This window comes from Octopus sinensis, linkage group LG10 (genome assembly GCF_006345805.1).
Source record: "Octopus sinensis linkage group LG10, ASM634580v1, whole genome shotgun sequence".
NCBI classification, from domain to species: domain Eukaryota; kingdom Metazoa; phylum Mollusca; class Cephalopoda; order Octopoda; family Octopodidae; genus Octopus; species Octopus sinensis.
Window position 1 is genome coordinate 50,979,657 of NC_043006.1, and position 25,505 is coordinate 51,005,161.

Genomic DNA, 25,505 nt, shown 5'->3' on the forward strand with positions numbered 1-25,505 from the left:
AAAACTATTCGCCGGGAGCTGCACAAAGCCGGATTTCATGGGAGGGCTACAATCAGAAAACTACTACTTTCAAAAACAAACGTTGCAAAGCGTTTAGAGTGGAGTAAAAACCTATAGAATTGGTCCCTAGAATAGTGGAAGAATGTTATTTTCTCGGACGAGTCATCCTTTACCTTATTTCCGACCACCGGCCGAGTATATGTGTGGAGACAGCCAAAAAAAGCATTTGACCCAGACTGCCTTCTTCCAACTGTTAAACATGGAGGAGGATCTGTGATTATCTAGGGGACTATATCTTGGAAATCCGCCGGCCCAATGGTTTCCCTTCGTGGCAGAATTAATAGTCAAAACTATTTAAGAATTTTATTTGATAAAATTCATCCTATTGTTGCAGAACTGTTTCCGGAGGGAAAAGCAATCTTTCAGGATAATAATGTACCAATTCATGCAGCTAAATTTGTTACTGAATGGCACGAGGAACATTCTAGTAAAGTTGAACATCTTTTCTGGCCACTACAGTCCCCAGATCTCGATATTATTGAACATTTATGGTGCATCTTAGAAAAACAAGTAAGGAGTCGATATCCTCCACCATCACCACTACAAGAACTGGAGACAAAATGGACATAAATTCCTCTGGAAACAATTCAAACTTTGTACGACCCATACCTCGTAGAATTCAAGCTGTAATTACTGCCAAAGTGTGCCGGAACGTCCAGTCTTTCAGATGAAAATTTTCACTCCTAAACATAGCGAACCACTTACGAATAGTCCTCTCAGCAATGGAACCATCACAATAAACGATGCATTTTTTTCTACATCTTTTTTTTTTACTTTCCGAAAATAACAGAGCATCAAATGAAGAAAATGTATCTCATTTTCTTCCATCTTCAACTCAAATGTAAAAACAGTAGAAATACACTATTCACACGGCTATCGTATAGAAAGACGTGTCGGAATGTCACCTTACAGAAAATATGTCGTGTGTTTCTGTCACATGACAAACGAAAGGCAAAACGGTACGAACTTTTGTTTCAACCCTATGCACATGTGCACGCACGCATGCACTTACGTACATACATACATACATACATACATATGCGCGCGTACTCAAACACACACATACACATATTCCTTCGTTTTCCCTTTCAAAATATATACTGTAAATCCTCGAGTATAATCCGCATTTTTTCCCAAAATTTAACGGTTAAAATCCCTAGTGCGTACTATACACGAGGTTAAAAATGAAAATTATTTTCTAAGCAATGTCCGAGTTTCTATTTGCTGTCCGGCAATGTTTATTCAGACTCATTTTGTGATGTCGGGGCGATAATACCTTAAGCTAAGCCTGAAAGCAATGAAGTCATAAAAGAATCATCCATAACTTGCAGTTAGCAACATTTATTAAACGTTATTACTGTTATTTCTTTATTTTCAGCAAACAAAATGCACAAAAATGCTACACGTTTGCATTATGTTATATATACAATAATAATAAAGGACGTTACCGTATACATTTTTACAAACCAAGGACGTTATATAGACCTCCTTCAGTCAAGTTAGAGAAGGGGTGCGTATTATACACAACTTTTAGATTTTTCAGAAGTACAGCCCCACAAAAAATCCCCTGCGTATTATACTCAAGGGCGGATTATACTCGAGGATTTACGGTACTCGAAACGTCACTCTGAGAAACACTTGTGGGCGGTTGCATATCCGACCGGTAAGTATCTAGTTAACTCGAGCCTTGTGAGTAAAATTAGATAGAAAATGTGTGAAAATCAGATGGACTGCACCCTTAATTGAAATGGCCAGTTTTGTCACTCACTGTCACATCAATTATGCCCCAGCTTTCGTGTTATATGTACATGTGTCTGTGACGTAGTCAGCCACTTGCACAATAATTGAGCGAGTAGTTAATTGAGTTGAACGAACAACTAAAGAAGTATTCATTGTCGAAACGAACAGAGGATTCCCCCCCCCCCACTCTTCATTCGTCGGTTCTTATGCAAATATATTTATTTCCTGGCATAAAATGATGAAAAGATACTATCCCAGGACTTGTTTTCATTGACCTCATTTTAGTAACATCATTTAATATTTTATTAAAAAATTTCAGTAATTTATGAGAATTATATATAAAAATTATATATAAAAATATAGTTTAATGATACTGTCAATATCTTTCCTACAATTCTCTGTTGTTAATTACAAAATTATTAATTTAGCATATTGTTTAATACAATTAAGATGTTTATTTTTATACATCTACGTTATATACAATATGTTTTACGAATTCAAGTCCCGCTGCGATCGATTTCATTTTTTTCATCCTTCTAACATTGTCGAAACGATTTTATATCCTCGCTGCAATATCATTTCTATGTTTTGGAGAGAAATTTTCTTTTCTTTTTTACTTTTTAATTTAGAAATTAATTCTTCTATCTTTTAGTTAACTATTGATTTATTTTCTAATTTATATACAATTTTTCTTCCCTTGGATTTCTTTTCAGTTTGAAAAACACATTCCACATTTTTGAGAAAACCGGCGGGAAATTCTGATTAACGAAGAAAACAAAACTCAAAGAAGCAGACGTAGGCGAACTTTCTATACAAATTTTTAGAAGTCAATAAGTTTGGTGAACGACTCTAACTAATATATTTATTGGCTGTCAACGATGAGCAAAAACAAAGACGGTAATATAACACTTCTATTTCCTTTTAACCCAAAACAAATTAAAACCGATATTGTTTGTCTTAGTATTTCCTTTAAAAAAGAAGCGACATATCGAATAACGTAGTCCTAAATAAACAAAAAGTCGGGGAAGTCACGGCTAGACTACCTTTAAGCATAGGTCCTTTTTAATCAGAACTAATTTAGTGCTATAATACAACTCGTCTTTAGGTTCTTCCGTTGTGTAAGTGTGTAATGTATTCGTGCATTAAACAATAACATTGGTTTGTTTACGAAGTCTGTTATTCCATTACAGGCGTACAGTCCGTGTTAGGGTTGGGGTCTTTGTTACGCCGAAAACTGGTGGTGTACGTATTCTTTACCTCCGCCCCATTACATACATGTTATATAATTCTGACAGTCACTAGAATTTGTAAATAGTAGTCAAAGTTATTCAGTTTCAAGTCGGACCTAATCCAATCTCATCAGTTTATATTATTTACATATTCTATCAAGTATTATCCCATGTATCCTTGTAGCCTTTGCTACATATTCTATCAAGTATTATCCCATGTATCCATGTAGCCTTGGATAACACTAGTGGCGTGGAGAGGGGAGGCCAGTATGCATGGGCGACTGCAGTCTTCCATAAACAACCTTGCCCGGACATGTGCCCAGGAGGGTAACTTTCCAGGTGCAATCCTATTAAAAGAAAGGTGTATAAAGAACTTTGTGGTTAAATATTTTTTCAGGCTCTGCAATGCAATTGGTCATATTTTGGTCATATTTCTACTAACAGAATTCACAATACAATTGACTAATATCTTGAGGTTCTGCATTGACTATAAAGAGAACGGGGGTGTGAACTTCTCTCTAATGCTGCTGCAATGGTCGTTGCGTGTGGACGTACATCGTACATGTGTGAAGTTTTCTGCTTTGTACCTTGACTTTAGGCCATTGTATTAAAATTAATGAGCGTGTTAAATTTAGTGTTGTTTACATTTAGTGATGAATTATAAGCCAATAATGTGTCATGATATTGAATGTCCAATATTTGGTACTCCATGTGATCTTAGCGAGCGAGTTTTGCCAACTTAGAAGGACTTACTAAAATGTGTTATATTTGAATGAGAAAAAGAAAATAATGTAGTTAAGAAAGATCCCTCAATTAAACAAATTGTCAAGATTGCAGCAGAAAAGATAATTCTTCTTTGGCAAAAGGCATCTATCCCTTGTGTTATGACTGAGTCAGTTAAACCAAAAATCTTAAACTTTTATCGAAAGTACCAAGTATTACTAAAATCTGTGAAAAATAGCAAACATGTGCCACCATTTCAAACAAAGTGTAATGTGTTTAAAAATAATGCAACAAAAGATTTGTCTGACATTTCCTGTTGCAAGTGCAACTTCTTTAAAAACTGCAGTTGTAGGAGAGACAAAAAAGTACCACAGAGAGAATAAGATTTTTTACAGGATCAACGGACAAATCGAAAAATAATCATTGACGGAATAGATCAAGCAGTATCTAAACAGAGTATTGAGAGGTTGATTAGAAAGAATCGGCCAGATCACAGTCGCCCTTCTACGTCAGCAAAGGATTCTGAATTGATAGCGTTTTCATCAAGCAGTGAATATGGAAATGGATCAGCAGGCAAAGATGAAGATTTTCCAGTTCCATTTTCCATGGAACAAAAAGACATCAGCAAAAACCTAAGTTCAAAAACACCAATAAAACGAACGAAATTCCCAGAATTCTGCCCGTGACTGCACCTGTGTGTCAGACCATACTGCTGCTCTTCTTACAAGTTTGGTCAACAGCCACTTAATGGTAAATACATCTGGTGAATGTTCTTTTGTTATGGACAGATCAAAAGTATGGTGGGAATGATCCAGCAAACGTAAATCCTTGCAACAGGAAGGTAGGCCACATAAACCATTGTCTGACATAAACCATTGTATTTTGATGGAAAGAGGGACACTACCCTCATAAGTGAACAAATGGAAAAAACATTTTGTAAGAAAACAATTCAAGAACACATTTCATTGATAAAAGAACCTGAGTCCTGCTATCTTGGGTACTTTGTTGTTAAAATGGGTTCTGCAAAAGTCATTTCCAATGGTTTGTTGATTTATTTGGAAACCAATGAAATAGTAACCAATCATATGATAGTTGTAGGTTACAATGGTACTGCAGTCAGTACAGGACTAAAAGGAGGCACCATTAGATTTTTGGAGGATAAATTGAAGAAGCCATTGCATTAGTTTGTGTGTCAGCACCACGCAAATGAGATTCCCTTATGCCATCTTATTAAAGATCTCAACGGAAAATCTACTGGGCCAATTGGTAAGAGACTGGAGCAATGTAAAACACTAAGTGTTGTGGAATTTAATCAGATTCCTACAGACTTAGCATCAGTGGACAGAAACAATCTCAGCACTGATCAAAAATAGTTTCTTTGATATCCACCAGTCTATTTCTGAAGGGAAATAATCATCTCAAATGGCATTAAGGAATCCCAGTAAAATGGCACATTCTCGATGACTTACAACTGTAGATTGTATACTACAGTTGTATGTTGCCATTGAGAATCCTTCTAACACAATGAAATTAATTGTTTACATAATGAAAGTTTGTGCCAATGTGGTTCACAAGCGCAACTCTTCCTTGGAAAATGGGGCTCTGATACAATGGGATACTTTCTTTGCGCACCCAGAAAATATTTTGCTGGCCATGATAAACGATGAACAGGGCCACATTCGTGAACTAGCTTATAAAGCAGGCTCAAGCACAGTTTAAAAGGAAATCTGTGCAACCTTTCAAAATTCCTACCCTAAACTTTACTGGCCCAAACTACATGGACATAATTTTAACTGGCAGGACACTATTGTTACTGAACAGGCATTTTCCGATGAAGAAAGCGATACTACCATTCAACAGCAGCATTTGACGCAACTGGAAAAATTACCGTGCCACACCCAAGCTGTGGAGAGATGTGTAAAACTCCTGACAGTAGCATCATCTAATGTTTATGATGAGAACAGTTGAAAAGGTTTCATTAGGAGTCGAATCGAATCAAGAGAAAAAAATTCCGGTGTTCGAGACAAAAAAGGACTTCAAAATGAGAGTTAACCCTTTAGTGTTCAGAATACTCTGTTAAATGTAATACTTTTTCACTCAAATTGTTTTGAATTAATCATGCATTATCTTATAGCTTTGAGGTTTCAATGATGTGATTGTTTATTTTCAGAATGGCATTGTAGGTTAGGAGTGAGAGGCTAGATATCGCCAGTTTGAATATAAAACATGTAGAATATATTGGGCCGGATTTGACCGGTTTAAACACTAAAGGGTTAATACAGCAATAAACAATTAGAGTTGTTTAGTTTTAGCTATTTTGAACAGAACAAACAGCATTATGTCATTTTAGGAATTTCCAAAAGAACATATCTTTGACTGTTCCATTCTTTTATTTGAGAGTGTGATGCTAATTCTCGTCTTCGAAAAAAATTAATTGGCTTTATTACTGGAACAAAAAGGAATGCACTACAACAATTTGTATTATATAGTTACATGGAATTCATCATCATCATCATCATTTAACGTCCACTTTCCATGCTAGCATGGGTTGGACGATTTGACTGAGGACTGGCAAACCAGATGTCTGCACCAGGCTCCAATCTGATCTGGCAGAGTTTCTACAGCTGGATGCCCTTCCTAATGCCAATTTCGAATAAATTGGAAATGTTAATTATTTTTATCACCGTATGGGTCAAGAATCAAAATTGATTTACACGTAATTTCATTTTAATGTGTGTGTAGTCTTGACCTCGTGTAACACATATATTTGGTGACCTAGTATTAAAAATAATAAAGAAAACGAAGTTTATTTATTTCACATAATTTTGAAATTACAAGTGCATTGTGGAGCATCATCATCGTCGTTTAGCGTCCGTTTTCCATGCTAGCATGGGTTGGACGGTTCAACTGGGGTCTGTGAAGCCAGAAGGCTTCATCAGGCCCAGTCAGATCTGGCAGTGTTTCTACGGCTAGATGCCCTTCCTAACGCCAACCACTCCGTGAGTGTAGTGGGTGCTTTTTACGTGCCACCTGCACAGGTGCCAGACAGAGCTGGCAAACGGCCATGAACGGATGGTGCTTTTTATGTGCCACCGGCACAGGGGCCAGGCGAGGCTGGCAACGGACACGAACGAATGGAGCCTGAAGACATAAACTTTAGAGCTTGAGATTTTAACACTCATGTTTTTAAAGGATTTCGCAAAAGAAAATCGATTCATAACAATGATTTTCGTAATATTTTAATATTTTATTCAATGTTATTTGGCACCATACAAGCATTTTCTATGTTTCAGTACAAAAAGCAGTTTTGGAGTATCTTAATCAACAAAATCGTCCTTATAGTGCAATTGATGTATTCAACAACCTTCATAAAGAATATGGCAAAACAGTAAGTTCTTTCTTAAAACTGTAAAACAAAATGTTTACTTGTTTCTTGTCTTTGGTCAGTAAAGGTTATTTCCTATTTGCTTCTCTCTAGAAATCAAGAGAAATAACAACTATTCCCTTCAAATTTTGGGACCTGGACATTGTTTTCAAACTGACATATTTTCCATTACACTACAGACAGATTCAGTGTTAAGTTGCTGAAGCAGAAACATCATTATAACAAATATTCTGCTCAAAACACAGATTTACTTGTCAATTACTTGACCATAACCACTTGAGCTTGTCCCTTAGTGGTTGATAATATGTGTATCTCTGATCATGAGCAAGAATAGTGGAGGAGCATTATAGCCATGTGTTGAGAGCGATTCTTTGGGGTTTGAATAAATGTATGAAAGCCATTTTTCATACCTTCTAGGGGTAAGCAGACAGGAAATAACAGTTGCTACCCAAAGACAAAAATCATGTTACACTGTGTATTTTTTTTCATTATCTAAACATTCTCAGATATTGCCTATTTTTTTTTGTTATTTATCTGTTAGGTATAGATCAGTCATCCTCACCTAGGGTACATATGACCTAATAAGATGTTTTTTTTTAAACATCGAACGGCTATGGAAGTCTTGTAAGGTAAAAGAGGAATCAAAGGGATAATATTTTGAGAGATTTGGAGTATTTGATATTAAGAATTTTAAAACACCTGCAAACAGGAAAATTACAAATTGCTAACAAGTTTATAGTCAGATTGTTTGCCAGCATAAAACATGGCAGTCCTGGTTTAGGATGAATGTTGCTGTAATTTAGCCCCAGGAGATGTCATCTCCAGCTGGTTATATGACATGATCTGTGTCCTTATATTTTCGAACAAGGGAATCTAGCACCCCAACTCAGCTCAAAACAATATCTGTGTATTGCGATTTCCAGGTTATTTCCCTTCATCAGCACAGAATAATTGTTCGGCTAGAAGTAGTGCTGCCAAATTCTCGTTCGAAATATATAGTTTTCAAAGTGACAACTAGTCACTGATCTATAAATTAGAAAATTACTATTTATAGATCAGTGACTAGTTGTCACTTTGAAAACTATATATTTCGAATGAGAATTTGGCAGCGCCACCTCTAGCCAAACAATTATTCTGTGCTGATGAAGGGAAATAACCTGGAAATCGCAATACACAGATATTGTTTTGAACTGAGTGGGGGTGCTAGATTCCCTTGTTCGAAAATATAAGGACACAGATCGTGTCATATAGCCAGCCAGAGATGATATCTCCTGGGGCTAAATTACCACAACATTTGTCCTAAATTAGGACTGCCATGTTATGTTGGCAAACAATCTTTACTCCAAAGTACTGTTGCTGAATATTTCTCATTGTTAGAAAATTACAAATAGTAATTTTCTAAGTTTATGGTCAGTAAAATTATAAACAATAATATGCCCTCTGCTACAAATCTTAGTTTTTCTACATTTAGTGGAATTGTCAACTGTATAGTAACTGGACACATAAAAATTACAAAGTCTGATCATGACTGAACAACAAAATTTCTTAAATTACAGCCTACCATCTTAAAAAAAGGATGGACTCATTGGACAGTGTAATCCTAGATACACAAAAAGATGGTCAGTCATGACTGCAAAGCTTTTTGATCGCAAGTCTGCTCATTCAGAGCTAATCTGGAGCTAAAACAAATTTCAACTGATCTGTCCCAAGCTTAGAGGCCTATCAAACTTATTCCAGTTTTAGAGCTTATTCTAGTTTTTGTGGGATTTAAGTGACTGGAGTACTAGTCCCCACCTTCCATTGCTAAATGGGATGCCAGTCCATCACTGAGTTAACTCACAAATACCACTGGTTCTTATTTTCAGGCAAGTAGACTGGAGCAATGTGAAATGAAATACCTTACTCAAGGACTATGTGCCACCTGCTCAGGAATTGAACTTACAAGCTAAGTATCATGAACCCAGCTCTTAAACCATTTGGCCTCTAGAATCATCAGAATTATAAATTCTAACAGATTAGGACCTGGATATTATTTTATGTGCTAAGTCACTTTATACTTTTATTTACTCATGCCTCTAACTTTTTTTTTTTTTTTGGTAGGGTGCTGGGGTGTCTTGCCTTCCATTTTATTCTTTCTCACCTTAAAAGTTTTTTGTCTCCACCTTTTTCATGTTTTCTTAGGCTGTTACAAAATCCCTTGATGAATTGGCTGAATCTGGCAAAATTAAAAAGAAAACCTATGGCAAACAGTGTGTGTATGTTGCCAACCAGGTAGTTTTTAACTTAACATTTATATTACTGCTATTTATATGGAGCATTTCTGTTATTACTCCTGTTTTATATTTTAATCTAATTACATTATTTTATAACATGAACTTCACTCCTTATGCTGTCATTACGTTCGTGTTTTTGAAAGACAAATGCAATGGCAAATGTAATAAATTTATTCACCATTTCATACACTGACACCAGAGCTTAAATGTCACTGTGTCTATCTAATCCAACCAAAGTCACAGTGACTGCTTAACTATGTGGATATAAAAAACAATAAACGTCACCCTTTTCAAGCCTAGCCAGGCTCATGGGCCCGGTTTCTGTGGCACATGTGTTCCCCCCAGCTAGACAGGATGCCAGTCCATTGCAGCATTACTCAAGAACCAGGAAGAGAGAGAGTGAGAGAAAGTTGTGGTGAAAGTGTACAACAGGGGTCGCCACCACCCCCAGCTGGAGCCTTGTGGAGCTTTTAGGTGTTTTCACTCAATAAACACACACAATGCCTGGTCTGGGAATCGAAACCGCGATCCTCCGACCTCAAGTCCACTGCCCTAACCACTGGGCCATTGCGCCTCCACAACTATGTGGATATATTAACCTATACTTTGAGTTATACATTATCATTTCTTAACTATGTGAGAGTGGTGCATTAGCCTGTACTTACCACAACACTACAGTGGTAAATGTCATTGTCTGTGTTCATTGCAAGGTTACAATGACTCGTTAATTAGATGAATCTATTATCTGGTTCTTTCTCATGCACCAGAGTTAAAAACATCACTATGTACCTTATGCTTGAGATATTTGTCTCTACTTTCCATCATAGCACATCAACATGCTTTTACTTCCAGTCCATTTTATGTTAGGGCAGACTTTCACTGCTCTGTCAATTCTTCTAGCTATCTTTATTTACAAACAGTTACATGTTGTTTCGCTCCTTGTTATCCCCCACCACTAATCAAGCAAATCTGTGATCAAAGATGTTCCAACTGTGACCATCCTGTGTGTTTCCTCTCTCTCTCTCTCTATATATATATATATATGTGTGTGTGTGTGTGACCATGACCGACCAGGTTATCAGATGTTGCTACACATCGCTGGTCACAATGCGTTTTGCATTGTTTTAGCCTTCAAATGACGCCACCCCGCTGGCGAAGCTAGCAGGCCAATATATATATAATATATATCATACGCACACATACATACATATATATATATATGAATCAAACTGTTTTGATCCATACATTAACTCCCAATTAATGTGTTGAGTGCTCTCCTTTCATTTGTCCACTCACCTATATATATATATATATATATATGTATAGAGAGAGAGAGGTAGTTGGCTGATTGGTTAGTTGGTTGTAGCGATACTGACTATGAATATAAATAATAAGGCTGGTGGAAAATACCTCAAGGGACCACTCTGCATACCAAATACTTATTTGGTAGACTCTCACAATTTTTATACAGCGAGTTGGAAAACTGAAATCTGAAGAAATTGGTAAATAGGCAAAGGAAACAGAAAAGAAAAAAAAAAAAAAAACAGAAGCAAGCCAAGGGAGATAATTATTAAACTCGGCTGATACAAATTTTTAGATAATATTGATTTAAAATTTTAGCACAAGGCCAGCAAGTTCTCAGGGGTGGTAAAAGGATGAATGGCAAAGTCAACCCAAGCAGCATTTGAACTCAATGTAAAGTTAGAAGAAATGTCACTTAGCACAGTAATGATTCTGCCAGCTCACGTTTTAAATTTTGGGGTAATATCGACAATGTGGATTTCAGTGTATCTGATCTTTGAAACTGACTGGTGAAAGTAAAACCAAACGAATGAGAGTGTCTCTAAAAATAGCAACCAAACGAATGAGTGTCTCTAAAAATAGCAACCAAATATCCTCAGAACAGAGTAAGAACGTACACATTGGATAATGTAGTGCTGGATACATTGTCTGAAAGTAAGATTGGATGGTAATGAATGTAACTGTTTGACTGTGCTAACATGAGATTCAACAATAACATAGCAACCTAACAAAGTTAAATGCCTTACCTTTCCCAAGGACAACAGCTGTGGCAAGATTTGAACTGATGACTACGTTGTCAGTATCTCATCATCTTAATATTTCATATACTAAACAGCATTATTAATTAGTAACAGGGTAGTGGATACCTAGGCTCATTAGAACATCAGATAAACTGCCTTGTTGTATTTGTTCTGGTGCTTTATGTTTTGTGTTCATTTCCTACCGAGGTCGACTTTGACTTTCATCCTTTCATGGTCAACAAAATAAAGTACCTGTCTAGTATTGGGGTTGATGGTAACAACTAATACTCCTTTGCTGGCTTTGTGCCAAAATTGAAACCATTATTAAGAATTGAAAAAAAGAAAGCGCTAATGAAGCAAATTTTCGAAGTGATTGCTCTACATGTTAGAAATAGTAGTAAAATTCCTTTCAAATTCCAGTTTGCCAGCTTAAAAGGATAAGGATGTATTGAATAATGTCTGAAATTACACTACATCTGATGGTCATGGCTGGAATGCTATTGCTTATAGGTATGTTAGATTCAGACTGATCTGGAACAAAACCACAACAGAAGCAGAGTAGAAAATACTGAATACCTTACTGTTATTTTTACAGGATAATTTTTCAAGTCTAAGTGATGCTGAAATGAAAACTCTGGAAACGGATGTTCAGAAGCTTACTTCCAAGTTACAGAACTTACAAAATGAAGTCAGTTTATTAGAAAAGGGTGAGTAAAGTAAAAGAACAAAAGAAGGCAGAGAATCATATTAGAATGTTGTTATATAATAATAATAATAATAATAATAATAATAAACTTATTGTATAGAGTGCCCAAGTACATTTGTTCTGGTGCTTTATGTTTTGTGTTCATCTCCTACCGAGGTCGACTTTGCTTTTCATCCTTTCATGGTCGACAAAATAAAGTACCTGTCTAGTACTGTGGTTGATAGTAACAACTAATACTCTTTGAAGTTGCTGGTTTTGTGCCCCTCTTCAGAAAAAATAGCCAAAAGTGCATGAAGAGTTCATACAATAATTCACAGGAAATGGACAATGAGTTATTAAAAAAAAAAAAAATGGTGGTGGTGGGAGGAGCATCAGGTGTACTGCTGGCGAATTTCTGGAAGCATTGAAGTTTTAAAGGATGTAGCTTCCTGACAGCTAACAACTGATGCAAGTAGTTTAATCCATGCTTCAGCAATTCTGAGTGTGAAAAAAATTATCCCAAAAGTCATGGGTGTTCTTTGATTTTGTAAGCATGTCCATAAGTGTTAGATTTATGAAATTCAAAAAGGTGCTCATGGTTGTTGTTTGAAAGATTGTGAGTGTCTCCCAACTCAGTTGCAAAATGTCAGAGCTTTGATGTGTCCATACCCAGGAAGCAAAATGTTCAGAGTATGGAAGATGCCTGACAGTGGGTATTCATCTGGTTGCACGTTTCTGAACAGTTTTTCATGAGATTAATATGCTGAGCAAGGTAGGGGTTACTGTTGATGTGGTAACAGGCTGCACCACTTCTGTGATTTTGTCCTTGTTCAGCTGTGTTTGTGCAGACCTTAGGCCAGAAGTGTTACAGCCATGGTGACACAACTTTTATTTAAGTGTAATGTATCTGGGATAACAAAATCCAGTGTCTTCTTTTAAGACACTAAGGTGTTATTTTTGGGAAATTTGGCTGCTATTTCCAGCAGATTGAGCAACCATATGAAAGCTTCCTTCTTCACTCTTCAACTGTGTTTTTATTTAGACCCTGATCATCATTTTCAATCAAGCAAACCTAAGATCAAAGGTATTCTAGCCATAATAAATTACTATGTCATGGACTACATTGTGTAGTGTGTCCTTCCTTTTCATAACACAGAAGGGTGTAATTTGAAAGAGATTTGGCTGCTATTTCATGCAGATTGAGCAATTACATAGAGGCTCTTTTGCTGACTATTCCACTGTTGTTATTGTCATTTAACCCCAGGTCATCCCTGGTCAAGCAGACTTATGATCAACAGTATTCCAACTGTTACAACTTGAACTTACGACTATATATTATGTGTCATTCAGTGTATGATGGTTAATTCTGATGAATTCTTTTCCTATCTATAAAACCTGCTGTAAATTATTTTGCAACAATGAATGTTTTTTAACCTTTTCATTACCAAACCCAGCTGAAACCGGCTGTAGCTCTGTCGTACAAATGTCTTGTTTTCATAAGTTTTGAATTAATATCTTCCACCAAATCTTAGTCACAATTTATGTTCCTAACACTAGCTGAATGATAACTAAGTTATTTTACCGAATTCTTTGTTATATCTAAAGTAACTGAAAGAAACACAGAGCGTCTCAAAATAAATACAGTAACAAAAGGGTTAATCCAGTCTTATCTACAGCATGCATTCGGTGTTCTGTTTACATTAGGCTATGTCCTGAATTACATATTACTAGAATAGGACTGGTACTTATTGCCAACCATAATGAATTACTGTATCAAGGGACTACATCATCATCATTTAACGTCCGCTTTCCATGCTAGCATGGGTTGGATGGTTCAACTGGGGTCTGGGAAACCAGAAGGCTGCACCAGGCCCAGTCTGATCTGGCAGTGTTTCTACAGCTGGATGCCCTTCCTAATGCCAACCAATCTAATATTATGTCCTTCCTTTACATAACACAGTTGGGCATAATTTGAGAGAGATTTGGTTACTATTTTGAGCATCTTAAACAACTAAATGAAATCTAAAGATTAGGATGATTGTATCTTAATGCCAGTGGTAATTTATGAAACTGTTGTTTATTATAAGCGTAAACATTTTTATTTTTAATTTGCAGAACAGAAACAACTTAGCTGTTCGTTGTCCACTGAAGAAGCTCAGAAACAACTTGAGACTTACACCAAAGATGTAAGTAATACTTATTACTTTTAAAGTACTACTTGTGCCATGTTTAAAAAAAGCACCCATGCCACGTAAGGGACAATTGTACTGGTGTCATGTAAAAAGCATCCATGCCGGTCCCACGTATAAAGCACCCATGTTGGTGCCACATATAAAGCGCCCGTGCTAGTACCTTGTATACTAGTACTGTTACCACATAAAAAGCATCCAGTACACTATGAAATGGTTGGCATTAGGAAGGACATCCAGCTGTAGAAGACATTCAAAAACAGATCCTGGTGTCACTCTCCAACTGGCTAGCTCCTGTCAAACTGTACAACCCATGCCAGTATGGAAAACAGGTGTTAAATGATGATATTGATGTTATTAAGACACATTGGCAGGGTTGTTTGAGCATCAAATACAATGTCTTACTGTATTTGTTCTGAATCTCTACACTCTGAGTTCAAAACCTGTCAAGGTTACCTTTGCCTTTCGTCCTTTTGAGGGTTAATAATAAAGTAACCAATGCAGGACTATGGAGAGATAGAATTGTAAGAATGTTGGACTGGACGCTTTGCAATATTTGTTCAGAGTTCAAATCTTATGGTGGTCTACTTGTGCATTAGACTTAATCCAAGACCCAGTACCCAGTTTAATACCACTACTTGGCACTTCGGGTGCCTTTAGTAGAATCTACTCTATTGCAAGCTTTCAAGCTAGGTTTCCAATTTGAGGACACCTTCCTTTCTTATCCTTTCCACAAGTCTCAGAGAAGTAATGGTTGGTGAAAATACTGAATTAAATATCAGGCTCTACTATAAAGTGAGGTCCTTTTACATTCTCAGCTTAGGTTCTACCATTGTCATCTTTTCATGGGTGGAAAGGTTGTCCTCTTCCTTCCCCTTCTAAATTTGCTTGATCATTTTGCTTTTTTTGTGCTTTTTTTTTTGTAGTATATCAATGACTCTATAGCAGTGTTTCTCAGCCTTTTTACCCTTGTGTAACCTTTAAAATAAATTACATGTCTCAAGGAACCCCTGCACACAAAAAATTATATACTGTAGCTTTCTCATATTTTTTTCATCGTTGTTCATGTGGTAGTATCATCTCTATATATATAAACAGCAAAATGTCTGCGTGTGTGTCCTTTATACAACAAATCCACAATTTTTCAGTTAGAGGGCTTGCACTTTCTATGGTCATTCAAAACCATCCAAGGGTGGTCGTGCACATCTTTACATTTCCCCAGTCACCCCGCAAAGCCATTAAAAAATCAATAGCAGTGACTTTTTTGTGAATTTTCTATCCAAAACCTAATCAAAATGCCCAAAACTTGATAAGCCAATTGAATGCCAGCTAGCTATATGTGATTGGTCGGAGATTTGGACAGTACTCACGTGTATGTGCACATGCACGCAGCTGTATATGCATGCACTAGCACTATGACCCGGCAACGCCGGGTCATAGTGCTAGTATATATATAATATATATATATATATATATATATATAGTTGTTATATTTTTTCGATAACATAATGGGTTAGATAGGATGATGTCTGTTTTACCATAACCAATAATATATTGCGCATGTATAGTAATATTACAATCATGAAATTAGCATTGCTTATCTCGCTCTTTCTTACGGAACCCTAGGGTTCCAGGAAACCCCAGTAAAGAAACACACTGCTCTATAGTCTATTACCAGCAAGGTAAGCTACCACTTAAAAGAGCTCTTCATTTGCCCAGGTTCCAAATTATGTCTTGTGAAATTACAAGTGTTTCATTGTATGTTTTTGACATTGTTGTCTTGTGAGCAGCTGTAAACAATTTGGAGTGTAGTATTTTGTGAGGCTTGTAACTAAAATGATCATTGTCATTGTCTTTTCCTTTTGTTACAGAATGGAAAGCTGTCTGAGAAACTAGTCAAATTAAAAGCTGGGAATGCAATTGTTATCACAAAAGAAGAAAAGGATAAGGTACCTTTTTTCATTATCATTTTGTCATCTTCACCCTTCATATCTTCTGGGTTAATAAATAAATAAATACTAGATGTAGATGTTAAGGCACATGGCTCAGTGGTTGGAGCGTTGAGCTTACGATTGTGAGGTTGTGGGTTCGAATCCCGGACCGGGCTGCGTATTGTGTTCTTGAGCAAGACACTTTATTTCACGTTGCTCCAGTTCACTCAGCTGTAGAAATGAGTTGTGACGTCACAGGTGCCAAGCTGTATCTGCTGTTGCCTTTCTCTTCGATAATACTGGTGGCATAGAGAGGGGAGGCTGGTATGCTTGGGCGACTGCTGGTCTTCCATAAACAACCTTGCCCGGACTTGTGCCTGGGAAGGTAACTTTCTAGATGCAATCCCATGGTCAGTCATGACCGAAGGGGGTCTCAACTTGATGTAGGCATAGCAGTGTGGTTAATAAGTTCGTTTTCTTACTACATGGTATTCATTTCAATCTCACTGGGTGGCACCTTGGGCAAGTGCCTTCTACTAGAGACCTGGGCCAACCAAAGTTTTGTGAGTGAATATGGTAGACAGACAGAAGCCTGTCATGTATATGTGTGTGTATGTTTGTGTCTCTTTGTCTCAACATTGCATAGTTTGTAAATGAGTATCAGTCACACAAGCAGTGTCATTCATTTCCAATATCCTCTGGAAACATGGTTGGCATTGAAGAAATGTTACCTTGCTGGAAACAGGTGAGGGTCAGCATTGAAAATTTGCCTCAGGAAGCTCTCGTTGACCCATGCAAACATAGAAGAGTGGATGTTAAAAATGATGATGATGATATTCCAGGGTAGCAGCAGCCTGTCAGGATTGATAGCTGGCTGAAGAATGCTTAAGTAAGCATGATATAAATATATTTCTTTATTGCTCACAGGGAACTAAACACAGAGGGGACAAAGGGCTTAAGTCGGTTACATCGACCCCAGTGCTGGTACTTAATTTATCGACCCCAGTGCTGGTACTTAATTTATCGACCCCGAAAGGATGAAAGGCAAAGTCGACCGCGGCAGAATTTGAACTCAGAACGTAACGGCAGACGAAATACCGCTAAGCATTTCGCCCGGCGTGCTAACAATTCTGCCAGCTAAATACAAGGTCCAACAACTTCATCCAGAGCAGGTATCTCTGAAGTAAGAATTTGGCTGTAAAAGCAACCTTCATCAAGAAGGTATGGAAGCAGAAAAGACATATAAACAGCAATAGGCATAATGAGTATTCACAAATAAATGATGTACATCAATTATCTATATATGCAACTTTCTATGTGAATACATTCCTAGCACCTACATTTTGTTTATCTGTCTTTTCTGCTTGTCAGCCAGACTATTCATCATCATCATTTAATGTCCAATGTCCATACTGGCATGAATTGGACGGTTTGACTATTGCTGAGGAGCTGCATCAGAATCCAGTCTGATTTGGCATGCCCTGCCTTTATAGTGCTTTTATGTGGTACCGTACATGTTATACACTGCTGGTCACAATGCACTTCCCCACTCACATTTTTGTAGATTTTGAATGATTCCACCCTGCTGGCTAAGTGAGCAGGCCAGCATTCTTCCTGAACAAAGTGCCAATCCATCACAATCATAAGTGCAACACTCTAACCACTTGGCCATATGTCATTGCACACACACACATTATCATCGTTTAACATCCGCTTTCCATGCTAGCATGGGTTGGACTATTTGACGGAGGACTGGCGAACAGATGGCTGCACCAGGCTCCATTCTGATCTGGCAGAGTTTCTACGGCTGGATGCCCTTCCTAACACCAACCACTCTGAGAGTATAGTGGGTGCTTTTACATGCCACCGGCATGAGGGCCAGTCAGGTGGTACTGGCAACGGCCACACTCAAGTGGTGTTTTTTATGTGCCACCTGCACAGGGGCCAGTCCAGCGGCACTGGCAATGACCTCGCTCAAATGTTTTTCATGTGCCACAGGCCCAAGTGCCAGTAAGGCGACGCTGGTAACGATCACATTTGAATGGTGCTTTTTATGTGCCACCAGCACGGAAGCCAGTCAGCTGCTCTGGCAGCGATCATGCTCTTAATGCTCCACTGTCACAGGTGCCAGTCATCGAATTTGTGAATTTGATTTAATATATATAAATAATATGGGTGGCTTTTACCATTATGAAATCAGCGTATGATTTCAACAGAAATCTTATAAGCTCATAAGGCAAGATGGGTTTAACCCTAGACATAGTGAGAGCCACTGATGAGTGTTAAGATTCATTAAGCATCAAAATGCAAAATCATTGGTGATCTGGCTCTATCTGCAACCATAGGGAGCCTGTCACCATTGTCAGCTCATTGTGGCTATTGAGTTGTTTTGACTCATATTTCTAGCAATACTACTGCTGATTAGTGCCCTTGTTCTCTTTAGCAACGTATATGTATACATATATATATATATATGCTCATTAAATGCATCTATCAGTTTTTGGGCGATATGCTGTGCTTGTGAAGACCTGTTAAACCAAGTGAAATTGTAGTCATGGCTGATGCCAGTGCTGTCTGACTGGCACCTGTGCCGGTGGCACGTAAAAAGTACCATTTGAGCATTGGGCCTCATGGAGACAGTAACAGGTGACCAAAACCCTTGGCAATATACCCAGGTTGTGTTAATCTGTGAAGCTAAGCAAGACCGTAGTCATGGCCGATGCTACTAGTCTCTCAGAGTGGTTGGCATGAGGAAGGGCATTCAACCGTGGAAATCAGATTGGAACCTGGTACAGCCACCCTGCCTTAAAAGTTTCCAGTAAAACTGTCCAACCCATGCCAGCATAGGAAGTGGACATTAAACGATGATGATGATGACACATGTTGCTGCCATGTAATAAGCACTGGTACCGGTGCCACTTAAAAAGCACCTGGTACACTCTGTAGAGTGATTGGCGTTTGGAAGGACATCCAACCATAGAAACCATGCCTGAACAAGCAATAAAGCCTGGCCTTAATATCTCTGGCCAAACCATGCCAGCATGGAAATCATATGTTAAATGATGAAGATGACAAATATATATATATATTATATATATATATATATATATATATATATGGGCATCCAGCTGTAGAAACACTGCCAGATCTGACTGGCCTGGTGCAGCCTTCGGGCTTGCCAGACCCCAGTTGAACCGTCCAACCCATGCTAGCATGGAAAGCGGACGTTAAACGATGATGATGATGATATATATATATATATCAAGAACAAATGTAATCTCCATGACTCTTTACAAAGCTTGTGAAACTGGAGAAAGGATGAGGGGAAGGTATTCTCAAACCAGAGACCTCACTTGAACATTTGTAATAGAGTGAACTATGCTGAAAGCACCCGAAGTGTCATGTTGCAGTGTTAAACTAGGAGATGGATTAAGTCTAATAGAACTGAGTTATTTTTAGATATAGGAATCTTCAGAAGGACTTCAATGGGTTTTAGGACATCTCCAAATACTTTATATAGAAATAGCATACAATTGTATTAAGAGGTTTCTATGAGTCTAATGCATAACCAACATGAATCAGATTTTATGGGAATGTTACCTTGTTATTGGTAGCTCTGCTCAACCAGGACTGACTTGTGATCAAAAATATTCACACAATGACTGTTTTTCTCCAGGGCTACATCATTCATCTGTTATTTTTTAAGATGACAAAGTATAGTTTGAGGGACTAATTCTAGCAGATCAAGTAACTAATTGAGGGACTAATTCTAGCAGATCAACTATGTAGTGTCTCCCTTATTTCATTTACTTTGCTCAGAATGTTATGCTTTAAGTTTCTATCCTCATTTAGATTTACCAAGAAAGACAGAAGTGTGTTAAAGAATGGAAAAAGAGGAAACGAATGGTAACTTTCTTTTTTCTTTTTAGAAGGGGAGGAGGTGCAGACATGCCTATGTGGTTAAGAATTGTTTTGCAACCATGAGATTCTGGAGTTGATCCACTGTGTCTCTCGGGACATAAGTCTTTCTAATCTGGTTAAGAACCTTACTTCATAAATATGTCTCATGTTCAGCCCCGTGGCATTTATGTGTAATAATGCCCTCTATATAATATAAATAAATATATTTAAGTGAAAAAATTGATGGATTTTTTTCTCTTATGAGGTTTTTCATGCTAACTACTTAATAAATTCTTATGAAGATTTTATCCTATTTTTAAATTGTAAATTTAACCGGAGTATATTCAATACTGAATTTTTATTCCAAATAAGCACATTGTTACCAAAATGCAATTCGAAAAAGCCTGCCATTTACATATAAGGGGTAAACATTTCTACATGCTGCATTGGATACGATAGTTGTTCACCTGGTATGTTGTTTTTGTTCATTCATTATATATCTTGAATTATGCTTGCACTGAGGAGTGAAAAGTGCATACCACTGCACTGATTACGAAATCACAGTGTGATATGCAGCTGAATTCTGTTTTTAAATGACTTGCTTCAAGAGTTGGTTGGTACAATATGTTTATTTTAGTAGTTTTGACTTTAAGAGTCCCTCCTAGCGTGTGGCATTTATGTGTAATAATGCCCTTTATATAATATAAATAAATATATTTAAGTGAAAAAATTGATGGATTTTTTCTCTTATGAAGTTTTTCACGCTAACTTGATAAATTCTTATGAAGATTTTATCCTATTTTTAAATTGTAATATATATAATATTTTTTTTCGTAATGAGATAAAAAAAAAAAAACAAGGCTGTAGCCTTGGTTTTTTATCTCATTATGAAAAAAAAAATTTTTATATACACACGCTGACATATGACCAACATTGAACCCCTTATTCGCATAATCACCAAACCTGGAACTTAACTATGGTCTATCTATAGCACTTATTCAGCATTACCTGACACCTTTGGGCCTCAGTGACACCATTACCTCTCATAACTTATATATATATATATATATATAAAGCACGATTTATTCGTGATCAAAGTTGTTCAAGAACCAAAGTACTACTGTATATATATATATATATATATATATATATATATATATATATATACACATGCAAACACACACATGATTTTTCCTTCTAAGAAAGTTATGTACAAGCATTTGTGATTGTATGTACTTCTCTTAATCTACTCAAATTTAAGTTCAAATATGGGGCTGATTTTCCCTTTATTAGATGAGAAATAAAAGTTGCAGTTATATATATTTACTTACGTTCCAGCTTCAATACACAATATAATGCAACTTTTATTGTTGTTATATATACCTAAACTCTGTGCTGTGTTCCACTCTTGTATCTGAATAGTTGCAAAATCATTGCTTTTGTATAAATTGTGCAGATTCATCTGGCCTGTATTCGCTGCATTCACAACCAAAGCATTCAATTTAGTCTCATATTTGCAACGCTCTCAGCAGCTTATTCATAATTGCAAGTATACAGAGACATGCACAATCATTGATAGACATTTAAACTCTTGCCACAAAACACTAACTAGGAGCATAACTTCAATAATCAATTATTTAAACAATATTATTGAGAAAAAAAATCAGATGTTATTGGAAGTTTCGTGTCTCCACATCCAATATAAAACAACTTAGCACTTGTGTGTGGCTGTGCACATGTGTGTGAAACTGCTTTTTGCTTTTTCCAGAACATTTCCATCAATGAAAATCGACCAATGTATTTCTTTCTTTATTGAAGGCCAATGATATTTTAAATGCCATCCTAGAAGGTTACCCCAAAACCAAGAAACATTTATATGTAAGTATTGATTACTCTCTTAAGATTTTTATCTTTTGATATAGTGATGCACTTAGAACTGATTGCTGTATTCAGAGCTAAAAAGATATATCATTATCATTTTCTCCTTTCCATTTATATATATATATGTGTATATATATATATATATATATATATATATATCATTGTCATCTTTTAACATCCACCTTCCATGCTAGTAATGTTGTTCAACTGTCCATCTCTTATCCTTATTCCATTGGTGTTATTTTACTTATCAGTGTATATAATATATATATTCTTTTACACGTTTCAGTCATTTGACTGCAGCCATGCTGGAGCACTGCCTTAAATGGTTTTAACTGAAATCAACCCTGGGACTTATTCTTTGTAAGCCTAGTACTTATTCTAGCGGTCCTTTTTGCCGAACTGCTAAGTTAGGGGACATAAACACACCAGTATCAGTTGTAAAGCAATGGTAGGGGAGACAAACACAGACTCATACACAACAAGCTTCTTTCAGTTTCCATCTGCCAAATCCGCTCATAGGGCTTTGGTCTGACCAAGGCTGTAGTTGAAGACGCTTTGCATTGACTGAGCACCAACTCTAAAAAGCTTGGGAGATATACATCTTTTATTGTACTTCTATACAGCTTGAGCCAGAAAGGGAATTTCAGTGTGGCTGCTATACTTGCTAGTAATGCCTTGCAATACTTCTTCAAATCATACCTAACTGTTTTAAAAGTGAAAGGTAGGTTGATAATGTCATCATCGATAGGCTATCACTGAAAAAAAAAATTAAAAAACAAACACAGGAAAGTCACATCCTGAACACCTTCGATCATAGGTCTTCTCTCTGTCAAGGCTAACCTGGGGCTAAATAATAACACATTAACCTTAATGTTAATTATACTCCACCATACAAGCTTTAAAAGAAGGGTTACATTGGGTAGTGCAATCCTAAATACACCGAGCCTGAAGATAGGACAGTCACAGCTTGACCACCTCTGATCATAAATTTTCAGCAGGATTGATCTGAATTAAACAACTGTTACACAATTACACTACAATAACACCATTATTTATTTTTCTTTTGTTTGCAGGAAGAAATTGGTGTTGAAACTGATGAAGACTGTGGTGTGACTATTCCGAATGTTTAAAGTCGCAAAAACCATTGAAACCAGTCTATTTATAGCAAAAGACAGAATTGTTTATTTCAATTGAAATTTATTGTATGTTGAAAATAATTTATTTATTCACTTGGTTAGTTTTGTTTATTTAGTTTTTATTTAATTTTCATTTATTTCATTTTGTTTTAAAACTTATTTGATAATTTTGATTTTCAAAGGCCACGTTATGGGAAAATGGAAATAGGATTGCTGTAAAATCCAGGCATTTCATGGGAGCATTTTTGTGTAGATATAAAGCAGCTTGAAGGAGAGACAACCCATAATATTTGCTGTTTGTCTGTAGTCATAACACAGTAAAAGGCTACGTAATGTAGACCTCGTCCTCCAAGTCATTATTGGTAGCACTACTGTGTGAAAACATTTCTTGTTATTTAAACGTCAACAGAAAGCAAAATGCGCCCACTTTTCTCAAGTAAGAGGCTCTATGTCTCAGAGAATAGATTGATGACTTTCTCCAAGTCAGACTTCCAAAGGAGGCTCAAACAAGCTCTGACTTTTAGACATAATGACAAGTCAAACAAGACAGGAAAAACTGGAAGTCATCAGAAAGGAATGCAGGGGACCATATGACGGTGGCCTGAGGTTTACAGGAAGCTGAAAAGCTAACAATAGCCAGAAATATTTACAGTATATGTGAAGTAAAATGAGTTTTACTAAAACTGAAACTTGTATTTATATTACATTTTGCTCTCTTGTCTGTAAACTGGTTGAGAATTTCTTCTAAACATACCTCTAAAATGTGTTCATTATTACTGCCAGCTGGTTGTGACATTTCATCTCTCACTGCAATCTCTGTTACCTATTCTGGTATTAGAATAAACGCAGAGGGCTGTTCTAAAGGCCTTAATACTATTTAGTTACATGTCTGTTAGAATCCAAATCCTACTTGGGTCATCTTTGTCTTTCATCCTTCCATGTGGTTAATAAAATTAGTACCAGCCAAATACTGGAGCTGATTTGGTCAACTATATTGTCTCTGAAAATTTATCATCTTGTGTTTATTTTAGAAATCATTAAATTGATACATCTCTTTACATTTTAAGATTAAATCCCATCAATATTGTTTCTTTTCATACAGTTGGGGGTTGATATAATTGTATATTGTATATTACACTCACTCACACAAAAAATGTCACCTTTTGCTTAAATTCAATATTAATTAATCACAGCTTCAGCTCTAACTCCATGAAGTTCTTTTTTGCCCTTTTCAAGCCTAGCCAGGCTCATGGGCCCAGTTTCTCGGTTTCTATTGCATATGTGTTCCCCCCAGCTGGACGAGACAGCAGTCCATCGCAGCATTACTCAAGAAACAGGAAGAAAGAGTGAGAGAAAGTTGGGGCGAAAGAGTACAACAGGGGTCGCCACCACCCCTTGCCTGAGCCTCGTGGAGCTTTAGGTGTTTTCGCTCAATAAACACATGCAATGTCCGGTCTGGGAATCGAAACCACAGTCCTCCGACTGCGAGTCTGCTGCCCTTACCACTGGGCCATTGCATCTCCACAAGCTCCGTGAAGTAAGAGTACTTTATCAAACCTACTTGATTAGTTGACAAAGATTTTTGCATACAGAAAAGGTATCTGGCTGTAAAACAATGTCTCAGTAAAATATTCATCTAACCTGTGCTAGTAAAGGAAAGCAAGCAAATGACTATATATAAAGTACCTCTTAACACCCTAACCACTGATATGGCATGTTAGATAACAGCATAAACGTTCCCATTGTTTAAGAACTTTAAAATAAGTTTAGTTGGTGAAGGGAAGGATATCATGTTCAGATTTTGTAGAGAGACCAATATCAGTTAAAGTATTGATTTTTGGGGATAGGGGTGTCTTTTTTTTTTTTCTTTTTCAAAAAATTAATTATTCATAAAGGAAATCTTGTGTAAATGTTTGTCCTGTACATATTGTTGGATTCTACAAGTATTTGGAAATTTAGAACGAAAAAATTAAATATTTATATCCCACCTTGCTTTGGTGTTGATGGAAAACTAAAATATAAAGATACACCCTTCCAAATTCCCATCCTTTCTGAAATTCACCAACAGCACACTGATCCCCTCCCCCATTTTTTTTTTTCTTTAAGACATTTACTGCTCAGTTCCTGTGCATATATTCCATATACTGTCCATGCAGTTTTGGATACTTTTTCTGATGAGTTGTAGTGCACCTGAGCACTATAGACAATAAGTTCATCATTATTATTACTAAGGTGGCAGAATCGTTAGCACGCTGGGCGAAATGCTTAGTGGTATTTCGTCTGCCGTTACGTTCTGAGTTCAAATTCCGCCGAGGTTGACTTTGCCTT

The 25,505-nt window shown here is 36.8% G+C and overlaps 1 protein-coding gene across 1 annotated transcript; it reads left to right on the forward strand.

The window, feature by feature from the left end:
* Positions 1-2,460: 2,460 nt before the first annotated feature.
* Positions 2,461-24,169, forward strand: LOC115216797 (homologous-pairing protein 2 homolog). Its single transcript, XM_029786377.2, has 9 exons — positions 2,461-2,697; positions 7,046-7,140; positions 9,319-9,408; positions 12,048-12,159; positions 14,253-14,323; positions 16,198-16,275; positions 20,110-20,163; positions 21,976-22,035; positions 23,115-24,169. Exons 1-9 carry the CDS (start codon positions 2,679-2,681, stop codon positions 23,169-23,171), a joined length of 636 nt encoding a protein of 211 aa, XP_029642237.1. The 5' UTR covers positions 2,461-2,678; the 3' UTR covers positions 23,172-24,169.
* Positions 24,170-25,505: the final 1,336 nt, after the last annotated feature.